At 41.6% G+C, this 12,817-nt stretch overlaps 1 protein-coding gene and 1 pseudogene across 2 annotated transcripts in view; both read right to left on the bottom strand.

Moving 5' to 3' along the window:
* FBXO36 (F-box protein 36) overlaps window positions 1-12,817 on the bottom strand; it is a 97,973-nt gene that overhangs the window by 27,910 nt on the left and 57,246 nt on the right. The window contains exon 2 of the mRNA XM_082466466.1: window positions 12,706-12,814. Within this exon, the coding sequence (XP_082322592.1) occupies window positions 12,706-12,814 (109 nt within the window). The remainder of the gene's footprint in view (window positions 1-12,705; window positions 12,815-12,817) is intronic.
* LOC309663078 (lymphocyte antigen 6E pseudogene) lies at window positions 185-1,051 on the bottom strand (annotated as a pseudogene). Its single transcript has one exon. The product of its transcript is annotated as a lymphocyte antigen 6E pseudogene (transcript).

Below are 12,817 nucleotides of genomic sequence, written 5' to 3'. Positions count from 1 at the left end.
CCCTCCCAGCATGTCCCTAGGACGCGGTTCTGACTCCGGGACCCTCGGGCTCCATTCCGAGGTTCCCCCTGGAATGCTGACTGGGAAGTAAGGGTAGCTGGCAGGGGTGTGGGTGCAGGGGGCAGGCCTGCCTAGGGGGCCCCAGGGCCTAGAGGGTGGGCTCAGCAGGGTGAGTAATCAGAGGAGGAGGCTTCGAGATCCTCTTGCGTCTCGGAGGGGCTGGGCTTTCCTTCCTTCCTGAGCTTTGGGAGTCTGGGCCGGGCACAGGGTCCCAGCGGTCAGAGGCCAAATCGCAGCAGAGCCGACAGCAGGCTGAGCGGGAGCCCGAGGCCCAGCACGGTGACCCTGGCCCACAGCCCACCATTGGCGCACTGATGTTGCACGGGAAGCTCTGGCAGCAGTGGCTGCCCACGGACGCCACGCAGAGGTTGACGCTCGGGATGGGGCAGATCGGGGAGCAGCCCTTGTTCAGGGTGCAGCCAAAGTCCACCACGTTCCCGATGCCAGCGGATGCAGAGATAGTCACACAGTAGCTGTCTGTATCGGAGCGGACGGTGGGCTTCAGGCAGTACCAGTTGCTGTTCTTATTCACGCAAGAGAAGCACACCAGGGAGTGGGCTCGCTCCACACCCAGGAGGGCAGCCAGCAGGACCGGCAGGAAGACCTTCATTCAGGAGGGGGCTGGCTTCCCGCCTGGGGTCTCACGAAGCCTGGGGTCTCACGAAGCCGAAGAAGTCAGCCCTGCTCGCCGGCGGACACAGGTCCCTGGCCCGGCCGTGCAGTCAAGCCTGCCCCCGAGCCCAAGTGCAGCCCGCACTCCCCAGTATATATTATTTATGTATTTGTGACTCTGTAAAATAAAATAGGCTTGGCAATGATACCAATTTCAGAAGAGTTAGTAGAAGGGAATAGAGGAAAAACAGGTGAGGGGCAGAAATTTGAGTATATATTTTATGTAATTTTTAAATGCTTTTAAAAGACATTAAGTAAATATGGTGCTCACTTCAACAGCATGTATATTAAAACTGGGATAATAAAGAGAAGATTCTTATGGCCCTGAGAAAGGATGACAAAAATAAAAACAATTCAAAAAAATTAAAACCATTCAGAGTAGATTTTCTGATCACATGCAATTAAGCTAGACATGAAGAAAAAAAATATAACCAAAAAATTCCCAGCTACTTGGAACTCAAGTAAAATGTTTCTAAATAATCTATGGATCAAAGAAGAAATCAAAATGGAACTTAGAAAATATTTTAAACTGAATGAGAACAAAGACGCAACTTATCAAAACTTATCTAATATAGCTACAGTAGCACTTATGGGAAATTTAGGGGAAAAAATGGCTGAAAACAATAAGCTTTCATCTCAAGCAGCTAGGAAAAGAACAATGAATCAGACCTAAGAGAAGTAAGAAGAAGGAAATAATATAGGTATGAACAAAAACCAATAATAAAAAGAGAAAATCAACAGAGCTAAAATTTAGTTCTTTCAAAAACTAAATAAAAAATAAATAAACCCCTAACAAGATTGATCAAGAAAAAAAAGAGAGAAAGCACAAATTACCATTATCAACACCAACATATTTGATAATTTGAATAAAATGAAGTAAACGTGACAAATTTTAAAATCTTATGTTAGTGGTGTTGGGTATCTATAATATTATCTTCAGTTCTTTTATGTGGGTTTAAGATACTTCTGAATTTAAAAATTTTTAAAGGGAAAGGTATAGAACATAATGTATAAGATTCTTCTTTTTGTGTTAACATATTTTGTATATATGCATAGACCATTTCTCAAAGGATATATGTGAAACTGTTAATGATGGTTGTCATGGGAAACGGGAACATGGGATCAGAAGGAAACTTGTTTTTATCCTATACCTATCCTTTTTTTTTTTTCTTCATTTCTGCTTTTATTGATTTGAGTCTTCTCCCTCTTTTTCTTGATGAGTCTGGCTAATGGTTTATCAATTTTGTTTATCTTCTCAAAGACCAGCTTTTAGTTTTATTGATCTTTGTTATTGTTTTCTTTGTTTCTATTTCATTTATTTTTGCTCTGATCTTTATGATTTCTTTCCTTCTACTAACTTTGGGCTTTGTCTGTTCTTCTTTCTCTAGCTCCTTTAGCTGTAAGGTTAGATTGTTTATTTGAGATTTTTCTTGTTTCTTGAGGTAGGCTTATATATATTTTTTTTTAATGTTTTTTTTTTAAGTCTCTTCCAGTCCCTTTTTTTTAAATTTTTTTATTTTTTTATTTATTTTTGGCTGTGTTGGGTCTTCGTTTCGTGAGAGGGCTTTCTCTAGTTGCGGCAAGCGGGGGCCACTCTTCATCGCGGTGTGGGAGCCACTCTTCATTGCGGTGCGCGGGCCTTTCACTATCGTGGCCCCTCCCATTGCGGGGCACAGGCTCCAGATGCGCAGGCTCAGCACCTGTGGCTCACGGGCCCAGTTGCTCCGCGGCATGTGGGATCTTCCCAGGCCAGGGCTTGAACCCGTATCCCCTGCATTAGCAGGCAGATTCTCAACCACTGCGCCACCAGGGAAGCCACCAAGGTAGGCTTATATTGCTATAAACTTCCCTCTTAGAACTGCTTTTGCTGCATCCCATAGGTTTTGGATCGTCGTGTTTTCATTGTCATCTGTCTCTAGGTATTTTTTGATTTCCTCTTTGATTTCTTCAGTGATCTCTTGGTTATTTAGTAACGTATTGTTTAGCCTCCATGTGTTTGTGTTTTTTATGTTTTTTTCCCTGTAATTGATTTCTAACCTCATAGCGTTGTGGTCAGAAAAGACGCTTGATATGATTTCAATTTTCTTAAATTTAATGAGGCTTGATTTGTGACCCAAGATGTGATCTACCCTGGAGAATGTTCCGTATGCACTTGAGAAGAAAGTGTAATCTGCTGTTTTGGGATGGCGTGTCCTATAAATATCAATTAAATCTATCTGGTCTATTGTGTCATTTAAAGCTTGTGTTTCCTTATTAATTTTCTGTTTGGATGATCTGTCCAGTGGTGTAAGTGAGGTGTTAAAGTTCCCCACTATTATTGTGTTACTGTCAATTCCCTCTTTTATAGCTGTTAGCAGTTGCCTTATGTATTGAGATGCTCCTATGTTGGGTGCATATATATTCATAATTGTTATATCTTCTTCTTGGATTGATCCCTTGATCATTATGTAGTGTCCTTCTTTGTCTCTTGTAACATTCTTTATTTTAAAGTCCATTTTTTCTGATAATGAGTATTGCTACTCCAGCTTTCTTTTGATTTCCATTTGCATGGAATATCTTTTTCCATCCCCTCACTTTCAGTCTGTATGTGTCCCTAGGTCTGAAGTGCGTCTCTTTTAGACAGCATATAGATGGGTCTTGCTTTTGTATCCATCCAGCGAGCCTGTGTATTTTGGTTGGAGCATTTAATACATTCACATTTAAGGTAATTATCGATATGTATGTTCCTATGACCATTTTCTTAATCGTTATGGGTTTGTTTTTGTAGGTCCTTTTCTTCTCTTGTGTTTCCCACTTAGAGAAGTTCCTTTAGCATTTGTTGTAGAGATGGTTTGGTGGTGGTGAATTCTGTTAGCTTTTGCTTGTCTGTAAACCTTTTGATTTCTCCATTGAATCTGAAGGAGATCCTTGCCGGGTAGAGTAATCTTGGTTGTAGCTTCTTCCCTTTCATCACTTTAAATATATCATGCCACTCCCTTCTGGCTTGTAGAGTTTCTGCTGAAAAATCAGCTGTTAACCTTATGAGAGTTCCCTTGTATGTTATTTGTCGTTTTTCCCTTTTTGCTTTGAATAATTTTTCTTTGCCTTTAATTTTTGTCAGTTTGATTACTATGTGTCTCGGCGTGTTTCTCCTTGGGTTTATCCTGCCTGGGACTCTCTGCACTTCCTGGACTTGGGTGGCTATTTCCTTTCCCATGTCAGGGAAGTTTTCGACTATAATCTCTTCAAATATTTTCTCGGGTCCTTTCTCTCTCTCTTCTCCTTCTGGGACCCCTCTAATGCAAATGTTGTTGCGTTTAATGTTGTCCCAGAAGTCTCTTAGGCTGTCTTCATTTCTTTTCATTCTTTTTTCTTTATTCTGTTCTGCGGCAGTGAATTCCACCATTCTGTCTTCCAGGTCACTTATCCATTCTTCTGCCTCAGTTATTCTGCTATTGATTCCTTCTAGTGTATTTTTCATTACAGTTATTGCATTGTTCATCTCTGTTTGTTTGTTCTTTAATTCTTCTAGGTGATTGTTCTTTAATTCTTCTAGGTCTTTGTTAAACATTTCTTGCATCTTCTCGATCTTTGCCTCCATTCTGTTTCTGAGGTCCTGGATCATCTTCACTATCATTATTTTGAATTCTTTTTCTGGAAGGTTTCCTATCTCCACTTCATTTAGTTGTTTTTCTGGGGTTTTATCTTGTTCCTTCATCTGGTACACAGCCCTCTGCCTTTTCATCTTGTCTTTCTGTGAATGTGGTTTTTGTTTCACAGGCTGCAGGATTTTAGTTCTTCTTGCTTCTGCTGTCTGCCCTCTGGTGGTCTATACCTATCCTTTTTAAACTGATTCATCTTTTATTTTACTACATGCATTTATTTGTGGGTTTTTTTTTCATATCTCTAAAGTTAATAAAAAATGATAAAATATGAGAGCCTTATTTAGATCTGTCTTCCCTGCTCTGTAGCCCAGAGCAGGCTCCCATGCTTCTGCCCCCCTCCCACCTAAGCCTCCACCCATAGAGCCCGACCCCAGGTCTCTAGAAATTCTAGAGATTCAGGCTGAAGACAAGGAGCAGCTGGTTAGGGAGAGCAAAGAGAAGAAGAAGAATAGACTAAGAGATGGTAGCTGGGGGCTTCCCTGGTGGCGCAGTGGTTGAGAATCTGCCTGCCAATGCAGGGGACACGGGTTCGAGCCCTGGTCTGGGTAGATCCCACATGCCGCAGAGCAACTAGGCCCGTGAGCCACAATTACTGAACCTGCGCGTCTGGAGCCTGTGCTCCGCAACAAGAGAGGCCGCAATAATGAGAGGCCTGCGCACCGCGATGAAGAGTGGCCCCCACTTGCCACAACTAGAGAAAGCCCTCACACAGAAACAAAGACCCAACACAGCCATAAATAAACAAATAAAATTAAAAAAAAAAAGAGACGGTAGCTAAGCATGAGAAAATGAAATTCCAGGTCAAAGGTTGAGATATGGGCCTCAAGAAAGGACCTACAGAAAATGGATTATGGATCCATGGCATGTGGCCAGCCAAATTTGGGAGGAAGGTAAGGACCATTCTTTCCCACTTTCTGATTCCTGGCATACCAATATTCCTAGGATCTATAACTCAGGCCAATATTTCAGGATATTAGTGTTTATTAATAATATCAATTTTCCATTATAGTCCCCATTTCAAACATTGTCCCATTCTCCCAATAAATCATCTAAACATCCATGGAAATTTCAATTCTTTGACATCTAAACCGTATCTCCCACATTTCCTTTCACATGCAATAGCAGAAATTAAAAAAACTTTGTCATTTGGTTCAGAAAATATGGTTGTTGAGGTCATTTGGTTTTATCACAGAGATTTTTGTGGATTGGCCTAAATACCTAATCACCACTTATAACTCATTGAAGATCTAAGCAACCAACTTAAAAATGGACAACAACTTATAAAATGGATATAAGTTGGAAAACAACTTATTGTTAGGTTGGATTCAACCTCAGTCCATGAGTGAGCACTTTCAATTGAGTTTATACGGGCACATTTTTGCCGTAAATTAAATTTTAAAAAATATTTCCAATAGCTAATTTTCTGGTTGTTCCAATCTATTTAGCTTAGGGAGGGAAATATCTATAGATGTTTTCTCAGATTTTCAAAGGTCTCAGAGAAAAAAATTCAAACTTCATAGACAAATGGGCAAAGAGTATAACCAGGCAAATTACAAAAAGAATATAAATGGCAATTAAACATGATGGGATTTTTACTAGTTTTCAGGAAAATGCTAATTAAACATAATACTATTTTCACCATCAGACTGGAACAGATTAAAAAAGAGTAACAATATCTAATTAATGATGGCAAAGGTGTAAGAAAACTCCTATATCCTGTTGGATGGCTATATTAATATTCAGTACTTTAATATTTAATACACACTTTTTGGGAGAGCAATTTGTGAGTATAGCGAAGTGACTGGCATCTTATTTAAGTTGTCAGTTACTCAGAATTTAAATATGGTGACATCAAAATATTAATGAAGTCTCATTTTATGAACAAACATGGAAATAATGTAAATCGCTCAATTTAAAATTCTTTCAAAAATAGCATAATTATAAAGTTGGCATAATTACAGAGGTCAAATGAGTTGTAGATGGCATTTGTGCTACATCCTTGACAGTGCTACTCAAGCTGGTTAACAGAAATACCACCTTTGTCAAGTTAACCTTGACTTACACAAGGTTTTCAAGAATTCACCCCTCAAATAATATACTCCGTACCTATCAAAATTTATAATGTAAATATCTTTGGACCTAGAAATTCTACAACTAAGAATCTATGCTATTGACATTCTCACATAATTGTGCAAAGATAAACATGTCCCAGATTGTACCTAAAGGCTTTTGAAAATGCCCATTAGGGACTTCCCTGGTGGCGCAGTGGTTAAGAATCCTCCTGCCAATGCAGGGCACGTGGGTTCAAGCCCTGGTCTGGGAAGATCCCACATGCCGTGGACCAACTAAGCCCATGAGCCACAACTACTGAGGCTGCGCTCTAGAGCCCGTGAGCCACAACCACTGAGCCTGCGTGCTGCAACTACTGAAGCCTGGGGGCCTAGAGCCCATGCTCCGCAACAAGAGAAGCCATTGCAATGAGAAGACTGCGCACCGCAACGAAGAGTAGCCCCTGCTCGCTGCAACTAGAGAAAGCCCATGCAGCAACGAAGACCAAACGCAGCCCAAAAAATTAAAAAAATTAAAAAATTAAAAAATTTTAAAAACTTGTTAATAGCTAGAATTTACTGAGTTCTTATCATATGCTAGGCAAATTCTAAGCACTTCATTCAATTAATCTTCATAAGAACCCTATGAGGTAGATGCTATTATTATTTCCATTATCGACCATTGAGGAAACTGAGATCCAAACAGACTAAATAATTTGCCCAGGGACTTCCCTGGTGGTCCAGTGGTAAAGAATCTGCCTTCCAATGCAGGGGACTCGGGTTCAATCCCGGGTCAGGGAACTAAGATCCCACATGCGTGGGGCAACTAAACCCATGCACCACAACTACTGAGCTTGCACACCTCAATGAGAGAGCTGCGTGCGTGCTGCAAACTACAGAGCCCATGCACCCTGGAGCCTGCGCACCACAACTAGAGAGAGAAACAAACCTGCACGCCACAACTAGAGAGAAGCCCGCGCACCGCAGCGAAGAGCCCTCACTGCAATGAAAGATTCCGCATGCCTCAACGAAGACCCTGCGTGCCGCAACTAAGACCCGACACAGCCAAGAAAATAAAGAAAGAAAGAAATAATTTGCCCTATGTTAAATACCTAGTGGATTTGGAGCCAGAGTTTGAACAGAGGTCGTCTGTATTAAGCAACACCCTTAATTACCATGCTAACAGCTCTCTATACTTTGTAGTGTAGGGATGACTTTTAAAATAATAAATATATGATTTTTGTCTTTTAAAAATACAAATCTGGGACTTCCCTGGCAGTCCAGTGGTTAAGACTCCACACTTCCAATGCAGGGGGCGCAGGTTTGATCCCTGGTCGAGGAACTAAGATCCCACATGCCGTGCTGCGTGGCCAAAAAACAAAACAACAACAACAAAAAAACAAATCTAGAAAAAAGATCAGCAATGTTTTTGATTTTATAATTTAGGTTGTTGTGACATATATCATCGTGGTAGGCAGAATAATGCTGCCACTCCTCCCCACCCCTTCAGATGTCCTACATCCTAATCTCCAGAACCTGTGACCTTACATGGCAAAAGGGACTTTGCAGATGTGATTAAAGATCTTGAGATAGCGAGATAACCCTGGATGAACTGGGTGGGCCCAATGTAATCATAAGGGTTCTTAGAAGGAGAAAAGGGCGGCAGAAGGGTCAGAGTCAGAGAAGGAGATGTGAACCCGGAAGCAGTGTCAGGATGAGAAAGACTGGACTGCCCATTGCTGGCTTTGAAGATGATGGCAGAGGCCATGAGCCAAGGAATAGGCAGCCTTTAGAACCTGGAAAAGGCAAGGAAATGGACCCTCCCCTAGAGCCCCCAGAGGGAACACAGTCCTACCAACACTTTGATCTTAGCCCAGTGACACTTTGGCACTCCAAAAATGTAAGCTAATACACTTTTATCATTTAAGCCACTAAATTTGTGGTAATTTGTTACACCAGCAATAGGAAACCAATATAATCATTAATTATTAACGTAATAAAGATACACTCTGCTTACAGATTATAGGACTTTTGCTACCTGGAAAGTACAAATTTTGTTGTCGGCTGAATTGTGCCCTCCTCACCTCCCCCAGATTCATATATTTAAGTCCTAAACCCCAGTACCTTTGCCTGTGACTCTACTGGGAGATGGGCCTTTAAAGAGGTAATTAGGAAGGGTGTTTGAAAGACTAATGGAAACACTAAAAAAAAATAAAATAAAATAAAATAAAGAGGTAATTAGGTTAAATTAGGTCATACAGGTGGGCTCTAATCCAATCTGACTAGTATTCTTTAAAAAATATATATTTATTTATTTGGCTGCGCTTGGTCTTAGTTGTGGCATGCAAACTCTTAGTTGTGGCATGTGGGATCTAGTTCCCTGACCAGGGATGGAACCCGGGGCCCCTGCATTGGGAGCGTAGAGTCTTAGCTGCTGGACCACCAGGGAAGTCCCATGACTAGTATGCTTATGAGAAGAGGAAATTCAGACACACAGAGAGACACGAGGGAGGGGCATGCACAGAGGAACACAGTTCAGATGCTGGTTTTGTTGAAGGATTAGGTTGAACATGTAAGAGAAAAAAAGGAACCAAGGATAACTCTAGGATTTGGGGCCTTATTTTGGCAGAGGGAGGATCAGGAGCTATTTTTGGACACGTGACCTTTGAGAGCCTATTAGATACACTAGTGGAGATATCAAGGGGGCAGCTAGATAAATATCTGAGTGTGGAGTTCCGGGGAGAGGCGCAGGCTGGAGATACCAATTTGGGACTCATCCCCTTATGGGCAGCGTTTAAAGCCAGAGACTGGATCCGATCCCCCAGGGGGTAAGTACAGACTGACAAGAGAAGAGGCACTAGAGCTGAACCTTGGGCCCCAACATTTAGATCTGGAGAGATGAGGAGGACCCAGCAAGGAGACCAAGAAGACGCCAGTGAGGCAGGAGGAGGACCAAGACCGAGGTGCTCCCGGAAGCCAGGGAAGAAAGCGTCACCCCTGAACTAGTGCTGCTGAGAGGCCAAGGAAGCAAGAGAGCACGGTTCTGGTCCTGTGTCGGGACTGACACCAAGGCTGACCCAGATTCCTAGAAACGTGCCGCTGGTGTTTAGGATGTTAGCAAGAGAAGACTTCGGATGAAAAAACTTTGGGGGGATCTTGGGAATATGATAAGGAGGGAGTGGGGCAAAATAAATCCAAACATCCTAAACTTAATAACAGCAAACAACGATGAAGAGCTGATTCTGTACTGTGCGCCTTTCTAAATACCTTTCACGTGTCAGGTCACTGAAAGCTCAAAGCGACCACGTCGAGTAAGCATTTGACCCTCAGATATGAGGAGGAAAGGGGCTCACGGAGGGGGTTCCAGAAGCCGGCAGAGGCAGCAGAGATTCTAACCTGGCCGCCGACCCCCGAGCCCCGCTCTGTGCCACAGCGCACCCCTCTTCTGGGCTTTCTGAGGGATTCCCTAAGAACTGAGGGGGAAGAGAAGGAAGAACAACAGTGCTGGTTGGAGTTTTTCCCTCTGCCAAGACTCCCGTGCTGTAGGAAGGCTACAAAGTGAGACGCAGATGCCTTTGAACTTGCCAGGCCAATTTAATTTGGTATCTCTGTGCTGTTCCTGGCGCGAGACTGCAGTTCTCAAAACTACAGTTTTAAAAGCCTGTTTGGGTGTATTCCTCCACTGAATTCCTCAACTCTCCTCTCTCCATGCGGGTGGGGAGCCAGCAGGAAGCCAGGTCTCTGTCAGACTCATACATTCCCGCTTTCTTGTTTATTCTTCCGGGATCAGGAAACCCACGAGTGGTCATCCTGAAGCTGATGTGGCCCCACCCTCACCGCCAGTGTTTAACTAGGGGGCAAGGGTGTCGGAGACGCAAGAGACAGGTGTTTGGCCCTTAAGCCTCTACTCAAAAGACGATCACCTCCCATCTCTCTGGCCCAAACCCACATCTCCAGGTTTTTGTCGAAGTCAATCAGAAAAATCCCATGGTCTGTCAAGAAATATTCAGCACTCCCTAGACATATAGCTCTGGATTAGGTACTGTTGTGCTTATTAAATAAAACGGAACCTAACTTGAGAACGAAATGTGTTTTACAGAAGTTTACTTTATAGCTATCTGGGCAGAAACCTGCCTATCCCACAATTAAATAAGTAAGGCCTGCCTAGACTGATTTTTATTGAATGAAAAGTGGACAGTCTTTCTTCAACATGGTTCTTTTCAAGCCAATAATGAATTTTATATATACTTCCTATAAAGGAGTTAACAAAATAAGATGTGTAGAGTATCAAAACCTGAGTGCAATCAATCCAGATGTTTAACTATTTAAGGAAGCAAAACCAAACCAAACCTACTCTCTCTCTTAAAAAACAACTACTACATGCTATAGTGTTAAATAAGAGAAAGTCTTTAACAACGCTGATTATCAAAGATCCACCCAGAACATGCCTTTTAAAAGTAAGATTTTGGACTTCCCTGGTGGCGCAGTGGTTGAGAATCCGCCTGCCAATTCAGGGGACACGGGTTTGAGCCCTGGTCCAGGAAGATCCCACATGCTGCGGAGCAACTAAGCCCATGCGCCACAACTACTGAGCCTGCACTCTAGAGTCCGTGAGCCACAACTATTCAGCCCGCGTGCCACAACTACTGAAGCCCACGAGACTAGAGCCTGTGCTCTGCAACAAGAGAAGCCACCGCAATGAGAAGCCTGTGTGCCACAACAAAGAGTAGCCCCCACTCGCCGCAACTAGAGAAAGCCCGCGCACTGCAGCGAAAGATCCTGTGTGCCGCAACTAAGACCCAACGCAGCCAAAAGTAAATAAATAAATATTTTTTAAAACAAACAAAAAATTAATAAATAAAATAAAATGAAATTAAAATAAGATTTTTTTTTCTATTCTCAATGCTTAGGCCTGGCAATGTCAGTAGTTAGCTGTGGGACCTGGGAAAGTCACATCCATTCTGAATCTCATTCGAGAAAAAGGAATAATACTATTTATTACACAAGAATATTATAATAATAAAATGAGAACATGTATATGAAAGTGCTTGATATTAATATTAATAACATTGTTAACTACTCCTAGTAAAATAAGAATCTCTAAAGTGCCTTCTGGCTTTAAAAGTTTATTATTAAGGAATAATTATTGAAGAGTTTAAAGAGAGTCCTTTCAGAGACACATACTGAAATAGTTTAGGATGAAGTGATGCAACAACTGAGATTCACTTCAAAATAATCCAGTGAGAACAGTAGGTTTGTGTACATTTTGGGCCACATTTTGAGTATTACTGAACCGGGTTATGGATACATGGGAGTTTTTTTAAAAAACATTCTGTCTACATTTTATGTTTGAAACCTTCACATTGAGTAAGAAAAAAACAAAGGGGAAATTGAAGGGCAATTTCTATTATTAAGTCCAAATGCTACTTGATTAAGACTGCTTCTCATGCAAACCTTGATATTAAAAGAAATGGTAGAGATTTTAAATGAATGCCAAAATGCATAAGAATTCAAGCAATTGATAATTTGAATATTTTTCAAATTTATTAATTTATTTATTTGGCTGCATTGGGTCTTCGTTACCATGCGCCCCGGCTTTCTCTAGTTGCGGTGAGTGGAGACTACTCTTCGTTGTGGTGTGTGGGCTTCTCCCCATGGTGGCTTCTCTTGTTGCGGAGCACGGGCTTCAGTAGTTGTGGCACGCCGGCTCAGTAGTTGTGGCTCACGGGCTCTAGAGCGCAGGCTCAGTAGTTGTGGTGCACGGGCTTAGCTGCTCCACGGCATGTGGGATCTTCCCAGATCAGGGCTCAAACCCATGTCCCCTGAATTGGCAGGCGGATTCTCAACCACTGCACCACCAGGGAAGTCTCATAATTTGATTATGTTTTTGAATAATCTTTTTTTTTAACATCTTTATTGGAGTGTAATTGTTTTACAGCCATCATTGAATAATCTTTTAACTTATTTTTAACTAAAGGAGACCCGTTTTAATTAAATATTAGGTTAAAAATTATATTTACTACATGATTTAAGATTATTAATTAAATCTACACGTTAACCTGGAAACTTAAATGCTTAAAGATTTTTTCCCAAAAGAAATTTCAGGATATGTTAACGATACTCTGCCTTTTAAGATCCCAATGTTCTATCATATCTGTTCTATCCAATTAAGTACATATCATTTCAAATGATGAGATACTGGGTACTTCACTGACAAAATCTGTCACTAACTAAAGAGAACTTAACAGCAGCAAGTATACATAATATGTTCCCTTCCTTACCCTGAAGATGTGAGTTCTCTAGGAAGTCTTCATGAGTTTCTTTTGTTTCTCCAGGTTTTGTTGATCTATACTCACTCCTCAGAGAGATCTTCCACCATCTAAAGATTACCTG

Source organism: Balaenoptera physalus, assembly GCF_965194825.1.
Source record: "Balaenoptera physalus genome assembly, chromosome: 6".
NCBI classification, from domain to species: domain Eukaryota; kingdom Metazoa; phylum Chordata; class Mammalia; order Artiodactyla; family Balaenopteridae; genus Balaenoptera; species Balaenoptera physalus.
The sequence above is the reverse complement of the archived record's forward strand: the minus strand, read 5'-3'. Positions and strand labels throughout refer to the sequence as shown.